The following is a 24,073-nucleotide window of genomic DNA, read 5'->3' on the forward strand; positions in this document are numbered from 1 at the left end:
AGCCATTTTCGTGAATAGGGTGGTGTACCTAATAAACTGGACACTGAGTGGCATCTAATTACCTTATTCCTCAGCGGCGCTGGCAGCAGTAAAAAAAAAGTTAGGTGAATCAGGTCAGATTCAGATGGAGGGTGAGTGCGTTGTTCAAGATGGAGAAACAAAAGGCAAGACCAAATGATGCACAAAAACACTGCAAAAAGCTAGTAGACCTACTTGTGCAGCATCTAGCACTAGCAGCCACCCGCGTAACATAGTAAATGTAAACTAGTAAATGTAAATACACAACCATTAGTATCATATGTTACGTTTTGTATTAACGTATTAATTTGTGGATGTCTATCATCCATTTCATATGATATGTTACGAATTGCTATTCCTACAATATGCTATGAACTGCAATCCGTACATTATGTTATGAATTTCCAAAATGTATGATATGTTACGAATTCCAATTTGTTGTCACTAACGTTAGCTAGGTGGCTAACACTAACTTTAGCTAGGCTAGGGGTTAAGGGTTAGTAGTTATGTTAAACGGTTAAGGGGAAGAGTTAGCTAACATGCTAAGTAGTTGCAAAGTTGCTAATTAGCTAAAATTCTAAAGTTGTTGGTGATGAGATTTGAAGACGCAACCTAATTAGCATTTATTTACGTACCCATCCACCCTGACCAACCATCCTACTTTTGTTTTTGCTTTAACGCTGTAATATATTGCTTTTTAGGAGACCTGACCAAATTCACATAGAAATGTGCATTATAGATCTATCATTCTCATTGAACGCAAGTCTAAGAAGCGGTAGATCTGTTCAATGTGTGCCATTTCTATGCTTCCCATTCTTAAGTTTAGTTTTTGCATCTTTTACTTTCAGTTTTGCACACCAGCTTCAAACAGATGAAAATACAATATTTTTGGTTACCGAAAATATATTTCACAGCGGTTTAGATGGTACAATGATTCTTTACACTATACTTGCTTGTCTTGTGAAATAAACTGAAATTATTAATTAACTATTACAATTTAAGCAACCAGGAAATCTTCTGTCTTATGTAACCATATCAAACATAACATACTAATTTGAGTGTCCCGGATTTACATTTACTATATTACGTCTCGTCTATGAGACAAGGCTGCACTGCCTGGGCCTGGCAATGGCCTTGAGAATACATTCTTAGAACATAAAAGGGTTCTTCAGCTGTTCCCATAGGAGAAATCTTTGAAGAACCCTTTCTGGTTCTAGGTCAAACCTTTTTGAGTTTCATGTAGAACATTTTACACAGAGGTTTCTATATGGAACACAAAAGAGTTCTACTTGGATACAAAAAGCCGAAGAATCCCTTTGGAAGCCTTTTTTTCTAAGAGTGTAGTGACTGTTCCTCTAGTTACTTTCCTCCTTCTGTGAACAGTCTCTGAGTGATGAGACGGATAGCCCAGATAGTGAGTCCGGGTTCCAATGTGTAGCCTAAAATAAATAGGCTACCTGTTAAATACTGTATATATAAAAGATCTATTGGTTAACTGAATAGTATGCTGTTACGTAGAAAATTCATTTTACAATCTGCGCTACGGCAGTGTATGCACACACACACACACACTTCTGGTCCCCACAAGTATAGTCAAACACACACGCACACACACATTCTGCCTGTAAGAAGTAACAGGATGTCTTGTACCCTCTCTGACACATTTACATCTTAACACTCTGAGGGATCAACAAACGTACAGTGCCTTCAGAAAGTATTCACACCCCTTGACTTTTTCCACATTTTGTTGTGTTACAACCTGAACTAAACATTTAATAAATAAATTGTCACTGGCTTACACACAATACCCATAATGTCAAAGTTAAAAAACTTTTTTTTAATTTTTTTTTTTACAAATAAATAACAAATGAAAGGGTGACATTTCCTGAGTCTATAGGTATTCAATGGCAAGTCGAAATATGTTCTGGAGTAAACATTTGCTTAACAAGTCACATAATAAGTTGCATGGACTTAGTCTGTGTTCAATAATAGTGTTTAACATTATTTGAATATCTACCCTACCTTTGTACCCCACACATACAATTATCTGTAACGTCCCTCAGTCGAGCATTGAATTTCAAACACTGATTCAACCACAAAGACAAGGGAGGTTTTCCAATGCCTCGCAAAGGCCACCTATTGGTAGATGGGTAAAAATTAAAAAGTAGACATTGAATATCCCTTTGAGCATGGTGAAGTTATTAGTTACACTTTGGATGGTGTATCAATACACCCAGTCACTACAAAGATACAGGCGTCCTTCCTAACTCAGTCACCGGAGAGGAAGGAAACCGCTCAGGGATTTCACCATGAGGACAATGGTGACTTTAAAGAGTTAGAGAGTTTAATGTCTGTGATAGAAGAAAACTGAGGATGGATCAACAACATTGTAGTTAATCCACAATACCAACCTAAATGATAGATTGAAAAGAATGAAGCCTGTACAGAATACAAATATTCCAAAACATGCATTCTACTGTTTACAGGAAACTCATTCAACAATTTTAGATGAAGGTGAGTGAAAAATGGACTGGGGGGATGAAATATACTTCTCCCATGGGCAAGGAAACTCAAAAGGAGTGACAATATTAATTAACAGTAATTTTGATCTGATTGTGCAAATTGTCCAAACAGATCCACATGGTAGATGGATGATTTAATATATGTTATTGGACCATAAACAGATTTGGCTCATTAACATTTACGGACCAAATAATGATGAGCCACGCTTCTTTGAAAATATATATATAACATGATCAACCCTGTAAGCAATACAAGACTATTATTATGGTGGGAGATTATAATACAGTTTTAAATACCTCTATGGACCGTAAAGGAAATCACACTACAAACTATCACCCTCATGCTCTTAAGGAAATCATGAATGTCATGGATATATTGGAACTAGTGGATATATGGAGGATTAAATACTCTGACCTAATGAGATATACATGGAGGAGGCTCAATCAAGCTAGTGGTCTTGACTACTTTCTTATGTCATTCTCTCTGGCACCAAAAGTGAAAAAAGTGTTGACAGGGGATAGAATGTGGTCAGACCATCAGATAATTGGCATATACATGACTGTTGCTGCATTTCCACGTGGGCAAGGATATTGGAAATTTAATCAAAGCCTATTGGATGATAACATGTTTTTAACTAGGACAGAGGAATTTATAACATAATTTTTCCGACAACATAGGTACAGCAAATCCGATTATTGTATGGGCCATGCAATTCAGTAAAACAAAAGCAATTTAGGTCAAAGGAGTCCATACTAACAAGGAAAAATAAGGTCTAACAGAACAGATACAGTAGATAGCAATAAAAACTGTACCATAGAGGCTCAGAAGAAGTTAGAGGAAAAACAAAAATAAATGGAGGAACTTTTTGAACAGTGTAATATATTATAATATATAAATTATAATAATAAAGCAAACTGGATGGAATATGGGGAAAAATGCACCAAATTATTTTTTTATCTTCAACATAGAAATGCGACCAAAAATAATTTACTGAAACTTGTTACAAATGGAGTCACCTATGATTCACCAAATTATATTTTGAAAAGGAAGCAAAGTACTTTAAGCATATGTTTTCGTTTCAGTCTCCATCTCCTCTAACCGACGCTAATTGTACAGTATGGATTTTTTTATGTTAATAATGTAAAATTAACAGCCATACAGAAAAACTGATGTGAAGGTGAAATTATAGAGGAGGAACTTCTTGGTCCAATTAAAGCCTTTAAGGCTGGGAAAACTCCAGGGCTGGATGGCATACCAGTTGAGGTATACCTAACCTTTTTTTGATATACTCAGAGGACCGTTATTAGCATGTTTTAACCCCTCCTATGTAAATGGTAGATTATCAGACTCTCAACAAGAAGGTCTGATTTCATTATTACTGAAACAGGATGCAAGTGGGAAATATAAAGACCCAGTCCATTAAAAAAAAATTGGAGGCCCCTTACACTTCAGTGTTGTGATGCAAAGTTATTGCAAAATGTATAGCACGTAGAATTAAAAAGGTATTATTCATTCTAATCAGACAGGTTTTTTAAATGGACGATACATTGGAGATAATATAAGGCAAGTACTGGAAACAATAGAACACTCTGTAAACCTGGGAAACCAGGCCTGCTATTCATAGCGGACTTTGAAAAGGCTTTTGATAAAGTACGACTGGAGTTTATACATAAATACCTTGAACATTTCAATTTTGGAGAATGTCATAAAATGGATTAAAATCGTGTATAGTAAGCCTAGGTGTAAAATAGCAAATAATGGCTACATCTCAGAAAGTTTTAAACTGTCAAGAGGAGTAAAACAAGGTTGTCCACTATTGGCATATCTATTCATTATGGCCATCGAAATGTTAGCTATTAAAATCAGATCCAACAATAATATCAAGGGATTAGAAATACAGGGCTTAAAAACAAAGGTGTCATTGTATGCTGATGGTTCATGTTTTCTTTTAAATCCACAGCTTGGATCCCTCCACAGCCTCATAAAGGATCTAGATAATTATTTTAACCTCTCTGGATTACAACCAAATGATGCACTATAGTGTACTATATTATGTATTGGATTACAAAAAAAATACTACTTTTATTTTACCATGTGGTTTACCAATGAAATGATCTGATGGTGATGTTGATATACCCGGTATACATATCCCAAAATAAATAAATGAATATTGTGGTTAAAGTCAAATATACTAATTGTTAAAAAAAAAAAAAAATTGAAATGTAAAAAAAAAAAAAAGTAGAATCTTCGTAAATTATATCATAAATGCGACTGGTGTCATACATGCAGCTAACTGAAACATATGGAAGTGTCTGCTCTACCCAATTAACAACCCAAAAATGTAACAACCAAAATATTGACAGCTGTTGCAAAATAGTTGGGAAGAGATTTTTGACGTACCGATTCCATGGCACATGGTTTATGAACTGATATGCAAAACGACGCCGGATTCAAAACTTTACATTGTTCAATTTAAATTATTGCAACCAACATAATGTTATTTATATGAGGGATACAACCTTCCCAGCTCTGCAGATTTTTCTGTGAATAGGCAGAATCATTAGATCTGTCACGCCTGCACCCGCTCCCCCTCTCTGGTGCTCGAGTGCGCCAGGCGGCCCATCATTACGCACACCTGCCACCATCGTTATGCGCATCAGCCCTTCATGGGACTCACCTGGACAATTACTTTATTGATTGCCTCCCCTATATCTGTCACTTCCTCAGTTTCTTCACCGTTTTGTTCCCCATGTCCAGACGCTGGCTGTGGTTTGTTTCATGTCCGTTATTTATTAAACGGTCACTCCCTGTACTTGCTTCTCAACTCCCAGCATCTGTCCTCACAGAATGCAGACATCACTAATGGAAGCATCAGGGAGTTGTTTTGTTGGGATTGGTGACGGATCCATGTGCTGCTGCCGAAGGGACTGGGACTTCCATGCCTTAGCTGGCTCGATAGGGTTTCTTGCCTCGGTTGGCTCGGCAGGCTCCCATCCCACGTCATGCCTCAGCCGGATCGTCCGGTCAGGCTCGCCCAGGTGGGACACCGGGTGGCGCCCCTAGAGGGAGGGTACTGTCACGCCTACTCCCACTTTCTGGTGCTCGAGTGCGCCAGGCGGCCCATCATTACGCAAACCTGTCACCATCGTTATGCGCATCAGCCCTTCATGGGACTCACCTGGACTATTTTACTTTATTGATTGCCTCCCCTATATCTGTCACTTCCTCAGTTTCTTCACCGTGTCTGCATTAATGCCGTTTTGTTCCCCGTGTCCAGACGCTGTCCGTGTTTTGTTTGAAGTCCGTTATTTATTAAATGTTCACTCCCTGTACTTGCTTCTCGTCTCCCAGCGTCTGTCCTCACAAGATCATTTGTTTTGGTACTGCCCATATGTAGCTTGTTTTTGGTCACAGGTCCAGGAATGGCTGAAGAATTGCAATATTTACCTGGAGCAAACCCTGCAGATAGCAGTACTGGGCAATCTGAAAAGTCAGTCAATCGATCAATATACTTTTAGCAAAAATTGTTAATTTCAATTTAGTCCGTCGCAACAATGAGAATAAAGGTTCAGAACTTTTGTGAAGCGGCGCATATAAATCCAATATGGATGGTGTTAGGAGATAGATTGGAGGGGTTGAATGGAGCTGAAGGTTGGGACTAGTAAGATAACTAATGTAAAATGTACTGTGTCGTAAAACATAGGTTAACTTTTTTGAAAGAGCACAGTTTGAAAGATACGGCAAATATAAATCAAACCGGATGTACATCATAAATATATGGGATGGGTAGAGGGTTAAAAACAAACTATTGTAAAATAGTGTCCATCAAATGTATATAGTATGTTTAAGCTGGATATACAGACCTAAGCGTTGTTCACTAGTTTGCTCCAATTGGGGGAGCGGTGGTAGGGTTGGAGGGTAATAAAGGAAATATCTAATACAAATCTTTTTTTATGTATGTATTTATATGTGTATGTATGTATGTATATATATATTTGCCAGAAAATATATGGAGGATTGGAAGTGATTGTCACGGCCTCTAGGTCATCAGGCTGCTGATTATCCTGCACACCTGTCACCATCGTCAAGCGCACCGGCGCCTCATGACCCTCACCTGGACTCCATCACCTCCTTGATTACCTTCCCTATATTTGTCACTCCCTTTGGTTCCTTCCACAGGCGTTATTGTTTCTGGTCTGTGCATTGTTCGTGTTTCTCGTTTTGTATTATGTTTCGTTTGTTGAGTAAATCACTCACTCCCTGAACTTGTTTCCCGACGCTCAGCGCACATCGTTACAGTGATGCAGACAATTACTTTGATGGAAGCTACAATCTATCTGCAATATTAAAGCTGATCTATTTAAAAAATATATATAAATAAATATAAAATCCAAATCATAACTGAGTACCACTAAATATTTTTGAAAATATATAGATTTATATGGGCTCGGGAGGCGAAGGTCAAGTCATGCGACCTCCGAAACACGACCCGCCGAACTGTGCTTCATAACACCCACCCGCTTAACCCGGAAGCCAGCCGCACTAATGTGTTGGAGGAAACACTGTTCACCTGACAACAGAGGTCAGCCTGGAGGGGCCCGGCCCGACACAATGAGTCGCTAGAGCGCAATGAGCGAATTAAAGTCCCCCCCGCCACCCCCAGGGCAAACCCTCCCCTAACCCGGACGACACTGGGCCAACTGTGCGCCACCCTATGGGACTCCCGATTACAGCCGGTTGTGATACAGCCCGAGATCGAACCTGGGTCTGTTATGCACTGTGATGCAGTGCCTAAGACTGGGAGGCCACTCTTCATTTTTCAAGCACATTGGTGGCTGCATCATTTTATGGGTATGCTTGTAATCGGCAAGGACTAGTGAGTTTTTGGGGGGGATAAAACGAAACAGAATAGTGGTAAGTACAGGTAAAGTCCTAGAGAAAAGCCTGGTTCAGTCTGCTTTCCAACAAACACTGGGAGACAAAATCTCCTTTTAGCACAACAATAACCTAAAACACAAGGCCAAATATACACTGGAGAGGACAGTGAAGGTTCCTGAGTGGCCGAGTTACAGTTTTGACTTAAATCTTCTTAAAAATCTATGGCAACAACCAATTTGACAGAGCTTCAAGAATTCTGAAAATAATAATGGACAAATGTTGCACAATCCAGGTGTGTGAAGTTCTTAGAGAATTACCCAGAAAGACTCACAGCTGTAATCGCTGCCAAATGTGATTCTAACATGTATTGACTCAAGGGTGTGAATACTTACAGTATGTAAATGAGATATATCTGTATTTCTTTTTCACTAAATTTGCTAACATTTCTAAAGCCAGGTTTTCACTTCGTCATTATGGGGTATTGTATGTTTATGGGTGAGAGAAAACAACAATTTAATCCATTTGAAATTCAGGCACAACAAAAATGTTGTGGAATTATTGTGTAGTAATTTAATGTGGAATAAGTCAAGGGGTATGAATAGTTTCTGAAGGCACAACTACCTCAACATCTACCTCAACAAATGAGACCTCAGCCACTCTCTCACACACACACACACACACACACACACACACACACACACACACACACACACACACACACACACACACACACACACACACACACACACACACACACACACACACACACACACACACTGTGTACAATAAGGTATAGTACAGAGAGAACTGTTGTGGAAACAGTAGCAGGGTTTGCTTAGAGAGATCATCGAGAGATATCAAAGAACTCATGTCAACTGAAGAAAAACATCAGTGTCAACACAGCTCTTTCATCTCATCTGTTCTTTGACCAAACCACTGGGTGATATCTATCAGTTCTTCCAGCTCCCACTCATCCTCCCTATGACTGTAAACAGGGGTGGGGGATTTAGGGCAGGAAAGAGTGGGTCATCTGTCTTCACAGATGCAGTCTCTTATCAAATTCACCCCAGCATTGCTATTCATGAAAACCATCAGGGCCCACCATGTTGTTGCATGTTTACGTACTTTTCCACAAATATTTTCACTGAAAGGCTTTTTCAAGTCTTCTGGGAAAGGTCACACACTCAATATATATTTTTCTACATTGCCCTCCCCCACAGTGAAAAACACATTGTCTCACGTAACTCACAGGATCTACTGTTTTCAAAAGGGTAACCAGGAAGTGATAGTGTCACAACATAAATCAGTAATTATGTGTAAGAGTAGTAAGTGTGTTTGTGAAATGAGACCTTGTCAGTGTGTATGTCCTGTAGGCCTATGATGGATCTAGGTTTCATGATTAGGAACCTGCAGAACCGGAGTGTTGTCTTTATGTCCTGGCAGTTACACCCTCCTTTTGCAGAAAGGAGTCATGATGAAAAATAAGCCAACAGAGAGCCTTGACTGTTTCCAATTTCAACACCTGACACACCCTGTTCATACCACCTCACTCAACACCCCCATACATGGCTGCAGGAAGATGGTTTTGTTGTCAGTGTGTGAGAGTGACAGCCAAGGCAGTCAGATTTAGAGATGGAGGTCAAGCATTGCGGTAAGTACACTCACTCATTAATAATCCTGGTTGAGGATCACCGAAGGGAAGAACAGGGCTTTTGAAGAACACACAGGGGTATTCCACATGTTCTAACTTCCTGCTTACAACAGGGAAATGAAGGTTGAGGAGCAAGATAAGAGCCCAGGGGGGTATATTATAATCAGGATCAAGGAGTTAGTCAGCTAACTTGCCTAAATATAATGAAATAACTTATTTTTCTTAAAAACAAGCTTGAAATGGGCTTGGTCTAATTGATTCAAAAACAAAAAACACATAACTTAGTCTTTCTTAATGAACCAGAAAATCTAGTTATTTCTGGTTGTTTATCATAGTTAGCTGGCTAACGCATTGATCCTGCTTTGTAGTACCCCCCTCTGGTCCTGCTGTTCACCACTGTTTGTATAATGTCAAGTATGTACTCATGTAATTAAATGTGATCACTGCCTTCTGCTAAAATATTTTGATTGAGAGAACTTTTGAATTTAACAGGGAAAGGTGGCAATGTTGTACAAACATACACAGACATACACATTAACAGGCCAAAGAGAGCAGACCAGAACAAAGGTGTACAAAACTCAATTATTTTATTAAACTTCTATCTTATGTAATCTGTATATATAAAAGTTCTAAAGCCATTGGCCTGAGACTAGAACAGATAGTGAGGCTGGCGTGTTTCACCATATCCACATTTACATTAGTCCTCATTATTCACCAGCAGCCAGAATTGTACAACAGACAAGAACAAAAAGAGATGTAAACAGAGGCGACCAAAAAAATCATATACGGAAGAGTAGAGGAAACGACTGCACAATGCAGTGTTGTGAAGACGGTCAGTTAGACTAGTGGAGAGAAGAAGACTGGAGGTCCTTGGGAGACGGAATAAATAACAGAGGAAGATGCTTTGCTCAGTTGATTGGCCATGCCATCCGACCTCGTGCTCCATTGGGCCGTGATTGGACATGGGGTAAGAGGGGGCGGCGGCAGAGGGGTTGCTGGACCAGTGGTACTGTCAAACCATAAGTGCACACAATGGGGTGTGTGGATGTGTGTGTATATTTTCCTATGAGAAGTGTGAGTGTGTATGCATTTCCCTGTTTGAATGTAGTCAGGTTCAAAATGATTGGCACCCTTGATAAAGATTAGTAAAATAGAGGTTTTTAGCCACGCACACCAGTGGTGGGTTTGGCATCGAAATAAGGATGCGTGAGCAGAAAAGAACCCCATACGTCTGTAAAATATGGGGGTGGATATTCGACTGTACGGGGCTATTTTGCTTCCACTGGTCCTGGGGCCCTTGTTACGGTCAAATTTACCCAGTACTAGGACATTTTAGCCAAAAACCTGGTTGCCTCCGGAGGCTGAAACTTGGCCGCAAGTGAATCTTCCAGCAAGACAATAACCCCAAGCACACATCAACATCCACAAAGAAATGGTTAATTGAACATAAAATAACAAATGGTCTAAGATCTCTCTCCAATCTCAGAAAACATTTTAGAAAAAGGCTCAGTGCCATTATCCTCGCAAGGTCAGGAATTGAAAATAGGGGTGCCAATACTTTTTACCCCCACCATCAAAATCTCTTTCTCTGAGGAATTGTATTAGTATAAAATAATATATTTTAGAATATATTTGCATACAATATAGCAGAGTATTTGTATTATTTATTTTATAGTCTTTTTTGCTAATCTTTATCAAGGGTGGCAATCACTTTGGACCTGACTGTATACAAGTGTGTATGCGCATATTTGCGTGATACAACCCTCTGTTTGCAGATCCTGTTTTTCAGGAGCTGGTAAACACTCATATCAACCACATACAAGGACAATTTTCCATCATGATTCTGGTCTTCCATCCTCTTAATACCCTTTTTGTTTCAATCCTCTTAAATACATATTTTACATCTCAGATTAACTGTGTGTGTCAACAACATACGTGTGTGTGTGTGTGTGTGTGTGAGAGAGAAAAGGATGTTGCATGTGCTTTCCAATAGGTTATACCGGCACATTGATTCTCCTGTGTGCTGGGTGCTAGAGTATTGCTCTCCAAGGCCACAGGGTATATCAATCAACACACAGACCTATCAATACAACGGGAGGCCAGCAAAGACGTGTGTGTGTGTGTGCTCAGTCGCTGTCACTGGTGTCACTGCTGGGGTCTCCCTGGACCTTGTTGCGGTGCTGCATGGCACGGTGGTAGGCCACCTGCACTGACTTGCGGATGTTGGACTTCCTTCCCTCAAGCATCTTCTCCTTGTCCAGCTCCTGGTCCACCCCCAGAGGAACCAGCTTAGAGCGCGGCAGCCACTGCCTACAGACATGATCAGAAACACACACAGGGACATACAGTACAGGGTAGTAGCTTCTGCAGATATAATAGTAACTACTGTGTGAGCTGTGACCTAAAACAAGTTATTTTTTTCTCTCTTTGTTCTCTCGCAAAGCATCCTCATCAACCACTCCTGACCCACTTCGGTTGACGAGCGATGGCTTTTTTGGCTTTCTTGCATTTATATGTCAAGAAAAGTTCCCTTTGTTCTTGTATTACTTGAAGACAGACATTCTAGTGAAAATCTGCTGAGCTGCACGTTGTTGACTACAGCCAGAGGTTGATTCTGGGTTTTCCGCTGCCTCCACTGAGTAAGAACCTGAGCTGTAGAAGGGGAGGGCTTCAAATCACCACTTCTCTACCAGAGTGTGAGAGGGATAGAGGTTTGAGTGGAGTGAGAAAGAGGAAAATGAGTGGGAACAATGAGAGATAAAGAGAGAGAGAGAGAAAAAAACACATAACAAAAAGAGAGACAGTGTCAAGAGAAGAAACAGTGTACTGACCAGGTTCTCTTGTTGTCGAAGAAGAGAACCAGGAAGAGGTGTTCCCGGGCCTCCTGGGTCATCTGTTCCCCCAGCTTCAGGACTTCCAGGGGGGGCACGGGGATGGGGACCCCTCGGTGGAATACCCCCTCCCTGGGCATCTTAGGATCTATGATCTACAGGGGGGAAGAGGAGGGTTAAAGGTAGATATATGATAGTTTCATGAATATGGTGCGAAGGGGCCTCCCAAATGGCGCAGTGGTCTAAGACACTGGATTGCAGTGCTAGCTGAGCCACTTGAGATTCTGGGTACAAGTCCAGGCTCTGTCGCAGCCGGCCACGACCGGGATACCCATTAGGCGGTGCACAATTGGCCAAGTGTCGTCCGGGTTAGGGGAGGGTTTGGCAGGCAGGGATGTCCTTGTCCCATCGCGCACTAGCGACTCCTGTGGCGGGCCGGGCACATGCACACTGACACGGTCGCCAGGTGTACGGTGTTTCCTCCGACACATTGGTGCGGCTGGTTTCCGGGTTAAGCGGGCATTGTGTCAAGAAGCAGTGCGGCTTGGTTGGGTTGTGTTTCGGAGGACGCACGGCTCTCGACATTCGCCTCTCCCCTGTCCGTACGGGAGTTGCAGAGTTGAGACAAGACTGTAACTACCAATTGGATACCATGAAAAAGGGGTTCAATTAAATGAATATGGCGTGAGAAGTATGATGTTCTGCCTCTTTGTGGCCGAACAGATATTTCAACCATGGTGTATCCTAATGTGTGTGTCCATCCATTGCTGGATTACCAGAGCAGGGTATGAAGGGTAGCCTCTACACTTGGCCCACACCAGGTCCAGAGCATCAAGGGAAGAGTAGTCATCTGATGGCATCCTACAACCTGATCGGCCCCGGCCCCACCCTACTGAGAGAAACACACGATACACCAGAATCACACACATACCAGTTTGCATCCCTGTTTGAGGGCCCAAAAAGGTGATACATTTTTTTTAGCACAGAAACACGCAAAACACTATTTTCACCTCCTAAACACACACACACACACACACACACACACACACACACACACACACACACACACACACACACTTTGGGAAAAGGAGAGGTAGAGGTGAAGCAACAGATGAAGATAAGTTCATGCCTATACGTGTGTGTGTGTAGTGTGTCACTCACAGTGTGAGACACTACGTGACCCTCCCACAGAGTAGGAGTCATTCTCTGTCCCTGATGTCTCCTCACTGCTGTCCTCCTGGAAGGCGGAACGAGAGAACGACTGCTTCCCCCGGCCCTGCTTAGACGGAGTGGTACTGAGAGAGAGAGATAAAGAGAAAGACAATAAAATAGTAATTTATTCATCCTAAACCATTGTGTGTATCACTGAAAGTTCAGTTGTGTTAGACTATGTGACTGTGTATGAATGCCATTGTGTGTGGATTATAATTACCTGGTTCTGTCAGAGGCAGCGCTGCTGCTGCTACTAGTGGTGGATTCAGAGTCAGAGCTGGATCGAGGGAGGCTCCTCTCATTCCTGTACACCCGAAAACTCTCTGTCACCGGCTGGTTGCCCCCAACAAAACCATTAGTGGGCAGACCTAGGAGTCATAACCATTACAGTTACTAGACTGACCCGAGTCATAACTTCAAAAACAAGAGTAATGACAATATAACAATGTAAGAAATGTGATTGTGCGTGTGTCTCACTCGGAAGGAGGTCGTCACTGTCACTCTCGGAGCTGGAGCTGCTGTGAGGGCTGCGGGGTCTCTTCCTCTGCCGAGGGGGGGACAGGAGGGGCAGTTGGGGGGGACCTATTGGACTAGGGCTTACCCCCGCATCTCTGTTCTTAGGGGGGCGGCCCGGCCTCTTGGGGGGTCCGGCCGTTTTGGGGTTCTTCTTGGAGAAGAGGACAGAGGTACGACGTCCCACCTCTGGAGCTAGAGCCGAGGACGATGCACTTAGATCTACAGAGAGAACGAGGAAGAGAAAATGGAAGTACAGTATATTATATATCCCTCCTTCGTAAAAGGAGAGTTGGGCATTAATTACCAGTATGGTAGGGGTAGAACAGTGTGAGATAGTTATGAACAGTTATTCATGCATTCATATGAATGCATAGAGTGTATTTACTGTGAGTTAGTTTAGATATACACTCAGTCTCACCCTTGCCACTGATCTCCTGACTGCTGCTCTCCTCCCCCTCGTCTTGGCGTCCAGTGGAGGAGGGGTGATGGGGGAGGGATGGTCCCCTGTCCCCTCCGCCCCCTGAGTCCCTGCCCCCCATGCCCGAACCCCCTTCTCTCTGGTGGGCCAGTTTCCTCTTGATGACCGTCATCTCTTTCCTCAGGGCTTTGGCCCGCCGCGACCGACCGATGCTGTGCTTCCCCGAGCTGACCTCATCAAAGCGCGCCTGCAGAAAACACAGCTGCTCCTCCAATGGCAGCCGCCGCCGGTTCTCTGGTAAGAGCAGGTCTAAGAGACAGAGAGAGATTTAACGCAAGTACAGAATCCCAAATATACAGCAACATAACTTCATTGAAAGACTGAAGGAAAAGGAGAATGGGGGAGAGGCGGAAGTAGAAAGCTGGAGGTAAAACAGGACTCCACTCACCCTCCTCATTGGAAGACAGCGGCCTGTCTCCGTCTCGGTCCCTCTCTCGTTCTCGGTCCCTGTCCCTTTCTCTCTCCCGTTCCCTCTCTCGCTCTCTGTCACGCTGGCTGTCCGGGCTGGGCTCTCGGGGGAGGTGCATGCCTGTGTCATAGTCCAAGCCGATTCGCTCAGCCTGTCTGCGGGCGGTCCTGATCACGGCCCCACCCATCTCCCGGAGGCGCAGAGCGGCGCGGTAGAACACGGTGTCCTTTGCGTTGTATTTGAGACAATTGTTGACAATGAGGCCAAAGTCTGACTCGAAAGCCTCGAAACTGAGGTAGCAGTGAGACTCAAGTAGATTCCACATGGTCTGGAAGTCCATAGGCCTCTCGATGTGGTCCAGGTAGTCTGGCACCTGAGGAGAAAAAGAGGTCAGGGTTAAAGCACACCAGCCACTGTGTGTGCAAATAACGTTTGTGTGTGCGTGCGTGCGTGTGTGTTACCTCAGCCAGAGGGACAGGTTCAGTGAAGAAGTTGCTGGTGTCTCTGTCCTGCAGCTGTTCCAGGGTGTTCCTCAGTAGGACCAGGAAGGGAGTCAGCTGCATCTCTAGAGCCATCTGCTGCACCTTAATCTACACATTCCACACACACTGTAAAAAAAACTGCTCACTGTGCAAACTGCCAGATGTCAAGTTTGTGTGTCATAGAAATGTGTGCTTGAAGTGTGTGTGTGTCTCACCGTCTCCCTCTTGAGTTTCTCTCTCTTGCGGATGAGCTCCACCAGTAGTCTGGCTCTCTCCAGGTCATGTCTCAGTCTCTGCCATGCCTTCAGCTGCTCCTTCAGAGCCAAGTTATTCTCCTCACTGTCCCTCTGGGGCACCAACACACACACACACATTTGCAATGTAACACAACACTCAAAATGAACACACACACACACACACAGGTTAGTTTGGCAGTGTAACACAGTTAAATCAGGATGCAACAGCACACTCACACCACAATCAAGCAAGCCTCTCATTTACATAACTCTCTCTCACACACATACATCAGTCCAAACACATGCAGAGTTTCCAGTAGTATTCTCCCTACCGCTGAGATAACAACACCAGACAGAGACTGTGTGGTGGTTACCGTGGTAACCTGTGACTCTGGCGCCTGTGGCTGTGGATGTAGCTGCTCTGTGTTGCGCTGCGACTGCAGGTGGGTCTGGAGCCGGCGCAGCAGAGGGACTCCATTTCGGCTCTGCCTCTTCAGGGTCCAGTAGCTATGCAGTCGCTGCATAAACTGGCTTTTCCTGGGCACTGTCAGGTTACTGGTGATCTTACTGAGCCTGGGGAGGAACACACAGGGGAGATGGTAGGACTGAAGAGACTGGGAGAGTATGTGATGTCTGAATCTGTAATGCCTTTGTATCTGCAGTGAGTGTGTGTGTGTATACACTGTGTGTGTGTGAGTACCTGTGTGGGGGTATACAGGGTGTGAGTACCTGTGTGGGGATATACAGGGTGTGAGTACCTGTGTGGGGGTATACAGGGTGTGAGTACCTGTGTGGGGGTATACAGGGTGTGAGTACCTGTGTGGGGGTATACAGGGTGTGAGTACCTGTGTGGGGGTATACAGGGTGTGAGTACCTGTGTGGGGGTATACAGGGTGTGTGTACCTGTGTGGGGGTATACAGGGTGTGTGTACCTGTGTGGGGGTATACAGGGTGTGAGTACCTGTGTGGGGGTATACAGGGTGTGTGTGAGTACCTGTGTGGGGGTATACAGGGTGTGTGTGAGTACCTGTGTGGGGGTATACAGGGTGTGTGTGAGTACCTGTGTGGGGGTATACAGGGTGTGTGTGAGTACCTGTGTGGGGGTATACAGGGTGTGAGTACCTGTGTGGGGGTATACAGGGTGTGAGTACCTGTGTGGGGGTATACAGGGTGTGAGTACCTGTGTGGGGGTATACAGGGTGTGAGTACCTGTGTGGGGGCATACAGGGTGTGAGTACCTGTGTGGGGGTATACAGGGTGTGAGTACCTGTGTGGGGGTATACAGGGTGTGAGTACCTGTGTGGGGGTATACAGGGTGTGTGTACCTGTGTGGGGGTATACAGGGTGTGTGGACCTGTGTGGGGGTATACAGGGTGTGAGTACCTGTGTGGGGGTATACAGGGTGTGAGTACCTGTGTGGGGGGTATACAGGGTGTGAGTACCTGTGTGGGGGTATACAGGGTGTGTGGGGGTATACAGGGTGTGTGGGGGGTATACAGGGTGTGAGTACCTGTGTGGGGTATACAGGGTGTGAGTACCTGTGTGGGGGTATACAGGGTGTGAGTACCTGTGTGGGGGTATACAGGGTGTGAGTACCTGTGTGGGGGTATACAGGGTGTGTGTACCTGTGTGGGGGTACACAGGGTGTGAGTACCTGTGTGGGGGTATACAGGGTGTGTGTACCTGTGTGGGGGTATACAGGGTGTGTGGACCTGTGTGGGGGTATACAGGGTGTGAGTACCTGTGTGGGGGTATACAGGGTGTGAGTACCTGTGTGGGGGTATACAGGGTGTGAGTACCTGTGTGGGGGTATACAGGGTGTGAGTACCTGTGTGGGGGTATACAGGGTGTGTGTGTGTGTGTACCTGTGTGGGGGTATACAGGGTGTGAGAACCTGTGTGGGGGTATACAGGGTGTGAGTACCTGTGTGGGGGTATACAGGGTGTGAGTACCTGTGTGGGGGTATACAGGGTGTGAGTACCTGTGTGGGGGTATACAGGGTGTGAGTACCTGTGTGGGGGTATACAGGGTGTGTGGGGGCATACAGGGTGTGTGGGGGTATACAGGGTGTGAGTACCTGTGTGGGGGTATACAGGGTGTGTGGGGGTATACAGGGTGTGTGGGGGTAAACAGGGTGTGAGTACCTGTGTGGGGGTATACAGGGTGTGTGGGGGTATACAGGGTGTGTGGGGGTATACAGGGTGTGTGGGGGTATACAGGGTGTGAGTACCTGTGTGGGGGTATACAGGGTGTGTGGGGGTATACAGGGTGTGTGGGGGTATACAGGGTGTGAGTACCTGTGTGGGGGTATACAGGGTGTGTCGGGGTATACAGGGTGTGAGTACCTGTGCGGGGGTATACAGGGTGTGTGGGGGTATACAGGGTGTGAGTACCTGTGTGGGGGTATACAGGGTGTGTGGGGGTATACAGGGTGTGAGTACCTGTGTGGGGGTATACAGGGTGTGAGTACCTGTGTGGGGGTATACAGGGTGTGAGTACCTGTGTGGGGGTATACAGGGTGTGAGTACCTGTGTGGGGGTATACAGGGTGTGAGTACCTTTGTGGGGGTATACAGGGTGTGAGTACCTGTGTGGGGGTATACAGGGTGTGTGGGGGTATACAGGGTGTGTGGGGGTATACAGGGTGTGAGTACCTGTGTGGGGGTATACAGGGTGTGTGGGGGTATACAGGGTGTGAGTACCTGTGTGGGGGTATACAGGGTGTGTGGGGGTATACAGGGTGTGTGGGGGTATACAGGGTGTGAGTACCTGTGTGGGGGTATACAGGGTGTGTGGGGGTATACAGGGTGTGTGGGGGTATACAGGGTGTGAGTACCTGTGTGGGGTATACAGGGTGTGTGGGGGTATACAGGGTGTGAGTACCTGTGTGGGGGTATACAGGGTGTGAGTACCTGTGTGGGGGTATACAGGGTGTGTGGGGGTATACAGGGTGTGTGGGGGGTATACAGGGTGTGAGTACCTGTGTGGGGGTATACAGGGTGTGTGGGGGTATACAGGGTGTGAGTACCTGTGTGGGGGTATACAGGGTGTGTTGTACCTGTGTGGGGGTATACAGGGTGTGTGGGGGTATACAGGGTGTGAGTACCTGTGTGGGGGTGTACAGGGTGTGTGGGGGTATACAGGGTGTGAGTACCTGTGTGGGGGTATACAGGGTGTGTGGGGGTATACAGGGTGTGTGGGGGTATACAGGGTGTGTGGGGGTATACAGGGTGTGTGGGGTATACAGGGTGTGTGGGGGTATACAGGGTGTGTGGGGGTATACAGGGTGTGTGGGGGTATACAGGGTGTGTGGGGGTATACAGGGTGTGAGTACCTGTGTGGGGGTATACAGGGTGTGTGGGGGTATACAGGGTGTGAGTACCTGTGTGGGGGTATACAGGGCACAGACACCACAGGCGCTGCATTCCTCTTCTCAGCCAGTATCTTCCTGGCTCTCTTCATCTTCAGTCTGGACTTGGCCTTGGCCCTCTTGGCCCGCTCTGAGCTCCAGCCCTTGGAGTCGTCATCGTGACCTATACTGGGTTCATCGTCCTCCTCCAGCTCGCCCTCACTGTGGGAGGAGCCCATGCTAGCCCCTCCCACCCCTCCGATGGGGCGTGCAGAGCCGGGCGGGGTGTGGATGTCGCAATAGGCGGTCTTGCGGACGCTGAAGGAGGTGCCGTTGGCACCGGTCTCCCTGACAGGCTCCATCTTCATGTAGAGGCCGGCCTGCTGGGCACAGGTGACGTGGAAGGCTGTGTAGCAGTTGGCCTTGTGGCACTGGATGCAGGCGCCTGAGCCGCGCTGCTTGCAGATGTAGCAAGTGAGCTTCCAGCGCGCCGGGGGGATGTGCTCTATGCTGTCGATGGGCTCCAGGAAGACAGTGTTGGCAAAACACACCTTAGGGAGAGAGAAAAAGGGGTGAGGAGATCAGTCACATTCATTGCAACAGGATTGTCAACAGGACAGACTAGATGCAGTCATGCAGAGCATCAAAACTATCATACGGTTTGTCAATACACAGCTCACAGCATTCACACACTCCGACTCTTGCACTAGTGCTCAGAAATTAGTGTTTTGAGGTAATTTTGACCCCCCCCCCCAAAAAAAACATGAAATGTGTGCATTATGTGGTCTGAATGCTGAAACAACACAGAATAAAACAATGAATAAAAGTCCTATAACAGGCATGACTACCCATTACAGCTTACCATTTAACCATAATGTATTCATAGTACTTCAATAAAATATTTCAGTTGTGTTTATTACATTTGTTTTATTTGATTACTTTATTATTTCATCTCATCTTTATAGAGCTACTGCTTATGCTGTCTGAAAGAAAAAAAATGGTTGTAGTTCTTCAAAGTAAATAAGGCATACTTTTATGACTGCTAAATACCAACTATCAGTCACATAGATCATGTATTTTAGGTAGGATACCTCACCAAGCAACTGCTCTCTATCCCTCTCGATTGTGTGTTCTTCTGTCTCTTCTCTCCATTTCTGTGTATTCCCCACACAGACCGGACAAGTAGTCGCGCAACGGATTATGGTCATTGTAGTTAGTTTAGTACAGAAAACGGGGTAATTATGTTGAATATTGGCATGTTGAAAACTACAACTCCCTATGACATCGCACAGTTCGGGCTTGAGCTGATTTATCTCTAGAGAAACTGCGCATTGAGCTCACAAAAATGAATTAAATGGAATTCAAATAATTGAACCGACGTCGGTCAATTAGTTGTTTAAAAAACAAATAACCTTGCACACACTCCTACCCTCACGCACACTCCTACCCTCACGCACACTCCTACCCTCACTCCTACCCTCACACACACACACACACCTATCCACACACACACACTCCTACCCTCAGAAACACTATTACCCACACACACACTCTCACCTCAGGGATCCAGAGGGCACACACTCCTACCCTCACACACATTCCTACCCTCACACACACTCCTACCCTCACACACACTCCTACCCTCACACACACTCCTACCCTCACACACACGCTCACCTCAGGGATCCAGAGGGCACACACTCCTACCCTCACCTACCCTCACACACACACACACACACTCACCTCAGGGATCCAGAGGGCACACACTCCTACCCTCACACACACTCCTACCCTCACACACACTCCTACCCTCACACACACTCTTACCCTCACACACTCTTACCCTCACACACTCTTACCCTCACACACTCTTACCCTCACACACACTCTTACCCTCACACACACTCTTACCCTCACACACACTCTTACCCTCACACACACTCTTACCCTCACACACACTCTCACCTCAGGGATCCAGAGGGCACACACCACATGGGCCCAGCGTGCGTCATCCGTCTGTTTGAAAGCTCCGCCCTTGTTGGGGCAGAGGGCACAGTCGACGGCCCGGCTAGGGGACTGGAGGCAGCGCCGACACAGCCACTGGCCCTCAGGAATGTAGGGCACACCGTAACACTCCTGGTGTACGGCCAGGTTACACATGTCACAGAACAGGATCACGTTGCTATTCTGACACTCGCCGTCGTTACAGATGCAGCAGACGGCATCTTCGTCGATCAGGGCGCTGGGGTCCATCTGGGAGAGAATGGAAAAGGGGGAGAAGAAAATAGGAGAGGGTAAGGGGATAACCATTTAGGTCTTGAACCTTTTCTTGCCCAGGCAAACCGGCAACCCAGGGACCCCATCATACCTTAGCAAAGAAACATGTGTTCACGTCTTGTCTTATCATCAAGTGAATGATAATGGCAAGGAGAATGAATCATCATTTTTAAATAAATATATTTGGTAGATAGTTTTTCATTATTTTGACCTCCCCACAATAGAATTGGAAGAGGAAGTGTAAACTCTAAACATAAACTATAAGCTTGAAAAGGTACTCCAAAAACATTTTCGCTAAGAGCAGCTGGTTAGACAAAGGTTAGCCATGCATGTCCAAGTCAAGAAAGCTTAACAGCAGCCAGTGGCACTTGCTGCACTGGTAGTCTATTATACTGACACAAAAGCTGTCACTCAGAGCGAGAGACAGAGTGTATCTAGTGTTTATCACCTTGTTGTGGCTCTCGAAGTAGGACTCCTTCTCCAGCCGGTCCATGAGGTACTCAAACACCTCCTGGGGGATGGGCGTCACCCCGTCACTACGCCGCTTGTCATTCATGATGTCCAGCCAGATGTAGTCCTCTTCATCAATGTCATACTCCACTTCCTCATCCAGCTCCTCTACCGACTTATCTATGTACCTGTGGGAGGGGAAAGTGTGGGGGTAGAGAGGATGCAGAAAGGATTAGACTGAGATAGAGTTTGGACATGGATGCCTTCAAAATCACCAGCCAAGGCAGGGTACTGTGACTGACCTGTAGTAGGATGAGTGTCGTGTGGTACTGTGACTGACCTGTAGTAGGATGAGTGTCTTGTGGTACTGTGACTGACCTGTAGTAGGAGGAGTGTCGTGTGGTACTGTGACTGACCTGTAGTAGGATGAGTGTCGTGTGGTACTGTGACAGACTGACCTGTAGTAGGACGAGTGTCGTGTGGTACTGTGACAGGCTGACCTGTAGTAGGACGAGTGTCGTGTGGTACTGTGACTGACCTGTAGTAGGATGAGTGTCGTGTGGTACTGTGACAGACTGACCTGTAGTAGGATGAGTGTCGTGTGGTACTGTGACTGACCTGTAGAAGGATGAGTGTTCTGTGGTACTGTGACTGACCTGTAGTAGCATGAGTGTCGTGTGGTACTGTGACTGACCTGTAGTAGGATGAGTGTCGTGTGGTACTGTGACTGACTGACCTGTAGTAAGATGAGTGTAGTGTGGTACTGTTACTGACCTGTAGTAGGATGAGTGTCGTGTGGTACTGTGACTGACCTGTAGTAGGATGAGTGTCTTGTGGTACTGTGACTGACCTGTAGTAAGATGAGTGTTGTGTGGTACTGTGACTGACCTGTAGAAGGATGAGTGTCGTCGGGTACTGTGACTGACCTGTAGTAGGATGAGTGTTGTGTGGTACTGTGACTGACCTGTAGTAGGATGAGTGTCGTGTGGTACTGTGACTGACCTGTAGTAGGATGAGTGTCGTGTGGTACTGTGACTGACCTGTAGAAGGATGAGTGTCGTGTGGTACTGTGACTGACCTGTAGAAGGATGAGTGTCTTGTGGTACTGTGACTGACCTGTAGTAGGATGAGTGTCGTGTGGTACTGTGACTGACTGACCTGTAGTAGGATGAGTGTCGTGTGGTACTGTGACTGACTGACCTGTAGTAGGATGAGTGTCGTGTGGTACTGTGACTGACTGACCAGTAGTAAGATGAGTGTCGTGTGGTACTGCGACTGACCTGTAGTAGGATGAGTGTCGTGTGGTACTGCGACTGACCTGTAGTAGGATGAGTGTCGTGTGGTACTGTGACTGACCTGTAGTAGGATGAGTGTCGTGTGGTACTGTGACTGACCTGTAGTAGGATGAGTGTCGTGTGGTACTGTGACTGACCTGTAGTAGGATGAGTGTCGTGTGGTACTGTGACTGACCTGTAGTAGGATGAGTGTCGTGTGGTACTGTGACTGACCTGTAGTAGGATGAGTGTTGTGTGGTACTGTGACTGACCTGTAGTAGGATGAGTGTCTTGTGGTACTGTGACTGACCTGTAGTAGGATGAGTGTCGTGTGGTACTGTGACTGACCTGTAGTAGGATGAGTGTCTTGTGGTACTGTGACTGACCTGTAGTAGGATGAGTGTCGTGTGGTACTGTGACTGACCTGTAGTAGGACGAGTGTCATGTGGTACTGTGACTGACCTGTAGTTGGATGAGTGTCGTGTGGTACCTGTAGAAGGATGAGTGTCGTGTGGTACTGTGACAGACTGACCTGTAGTAGGATGAGTGTCGTGTGGTACTGTGACTGACCTGTAGTAGGATGAGTGTCGTGTGGTACTGTGACTGACCTGTAGAAGGATGAGTGTCGTGTGGTACTGCGACTGAGCTGTAGAAGGATGAGAGTCGTGTGGTACTGTGACTGACCTGTAGAAGGATGAGTGTCGTGTGGTACTGTGACTGACTGACCTGTAGTAGGAGGAGTGTCGTGTGGTACTGTGACTGACCTGTAGTAGGATGAGTGTCGTGTGGTACTGTGACTGACCTGTAGTAGGACGAGTGTCATGTGGTACTGTGACTGACCTGTAGTAGGATGAGTGTCGTGTGGTACCTGTAGAAGGATGAGTGTCGTGTGGTACTGTGACAGACTGACCTGTAGTAGGATGAGTGTCTTGTGGTACTGTGACTGACCTGTAGTAGGATGAGTGTCGTGTGGTACTGTGACTGACCTGTAGTAGGACGAGTGTCATGTGGTACTGTGACTGACCTGTAGTAGGATGAGTGTCGTGTGGTACCTGTAGAAGGATGAGTGTCGTGTGGTACTGTGACAGACTGACCTGTAGTAGGATGAGTGTCGTGTGGTACTGTGACTGACCTGTAGTAGGATGAGTGTCGTGTGGTACTGTGACTGACCTGTAGAAGGATGAGTGTCGTGTGGTACTGCGACTGACCTGTAGAAGGATGAGAGTCGTGTGGTACTGTGACTGACCTGTAGAAGGATAAGTGTCAAGTGGTACTGTGAATGACTGACCTGTAGTAGGATGAGTGTCGTGTGGTACTGTGACTGACCTGTAGTAGGATGAGTGTCGTGTGGTACTGTGACTGACTGACCTGTAGTAGGATGAGTGTCGTGTGGTACTGTGACTAACCTGTAGTAGGATGAGTGTCTTGTGGTACTGTGACTGACCTGTAGTAGGATGAGTGTAGTGTGGTACTGTGACTGACCTGTAGTA

At 45.8% G+C, this 24,073-nt stretch overlaps 1 protein-coding gene across 3 annotated transcripts in view; it reads right to left on the reverse strand.

The window, feature by feature from the left end:
• Positions 1 to 9,640: 9,640 nt before the first annotated feature.
• LOC115166350 (peregrin) overlaps positions 9,641 to 24,073 on the reverse strand; it is a 121,964-nt gene continuing 107,531 nt past the window's right edge. Inside the window, exons 3-16 of one of the 3 annotated variants that reach the window (XM_029720268.1) lie at positions 21,308 to 21,497; positions 20,548 to 20,835; positions 18,616 to 19,133; positions 15,609 to 15,807; positions 15,214 to 15,345; positions 14,978 to 15,106; positions 14,496 to 14,889; positions 14,048 to 14,356; positions 13,591 to 13,848; positions 13,334 to 13,481; positions 13,063 to 13,196; positions 12,678 to 12,793; positions 11,902 to 12,056; positions 9,641 to 11,380 (exon numbers count right to left, since the gene is read on the reverse strand). In XM_029720268.1, the coding sequence (XP_029576128.1) occupies positions 11,197 to 11,380; positions 11,902 to 12,056; positions 12,678 to 12,793; positions 13,063 to 13,196; positions 13,334 to 13,481; positions 13,591 to 13,848; positions 14,048 to 14,356; positions 14,496 to 14,889; positions 14,978 to 15,106; positions 15,214 to 15,345; positions 15,609 to 15,807; positions 18,616 to 19,133; positions 20,548 to 20,835; positions 21,308 to 21,497 (3,154 nt within the window). In that variant the 3' untranslated portion in view covers positions 9,641 to 11,196. Of the gene's footprint in view, positions 11,381 to 11,901; positions 12,057 to 12,677; positions 12,794 to 13,062; positions 13,197 to 13,333; positions 13,482 to 13,590; positions 13,849 to 14,047; positions 14,357 to 14,495; positions 14,890 to 14,977; positions 15,107 to 15,213; positions 15,346 to 15,566; positions 15,808 to 18,615; positions 19,134 to 20,547; positions 20,836 to 21,307; positions 21,498 to 24,073 lie in introns of all 3 variants that reach the window. The other 2 variants (XM_029720267.1, XM_029720265.1) reach the window with 2 other exon arrangements.

The sequence above is a fragment of the Salmo trutta genome, chromosome 28, assembly GCF_901001165.1.
Source record: "Salmo trutta chromosome 28, fSalTru1.1, whole genome shotgun sequence".
NCBI classification, from domain to species: Eukaryota; Metazoa; Chordata; class Actinopteri; order Salmoniformes; family Salmonidae; genus Salmo; species Salmo trutta.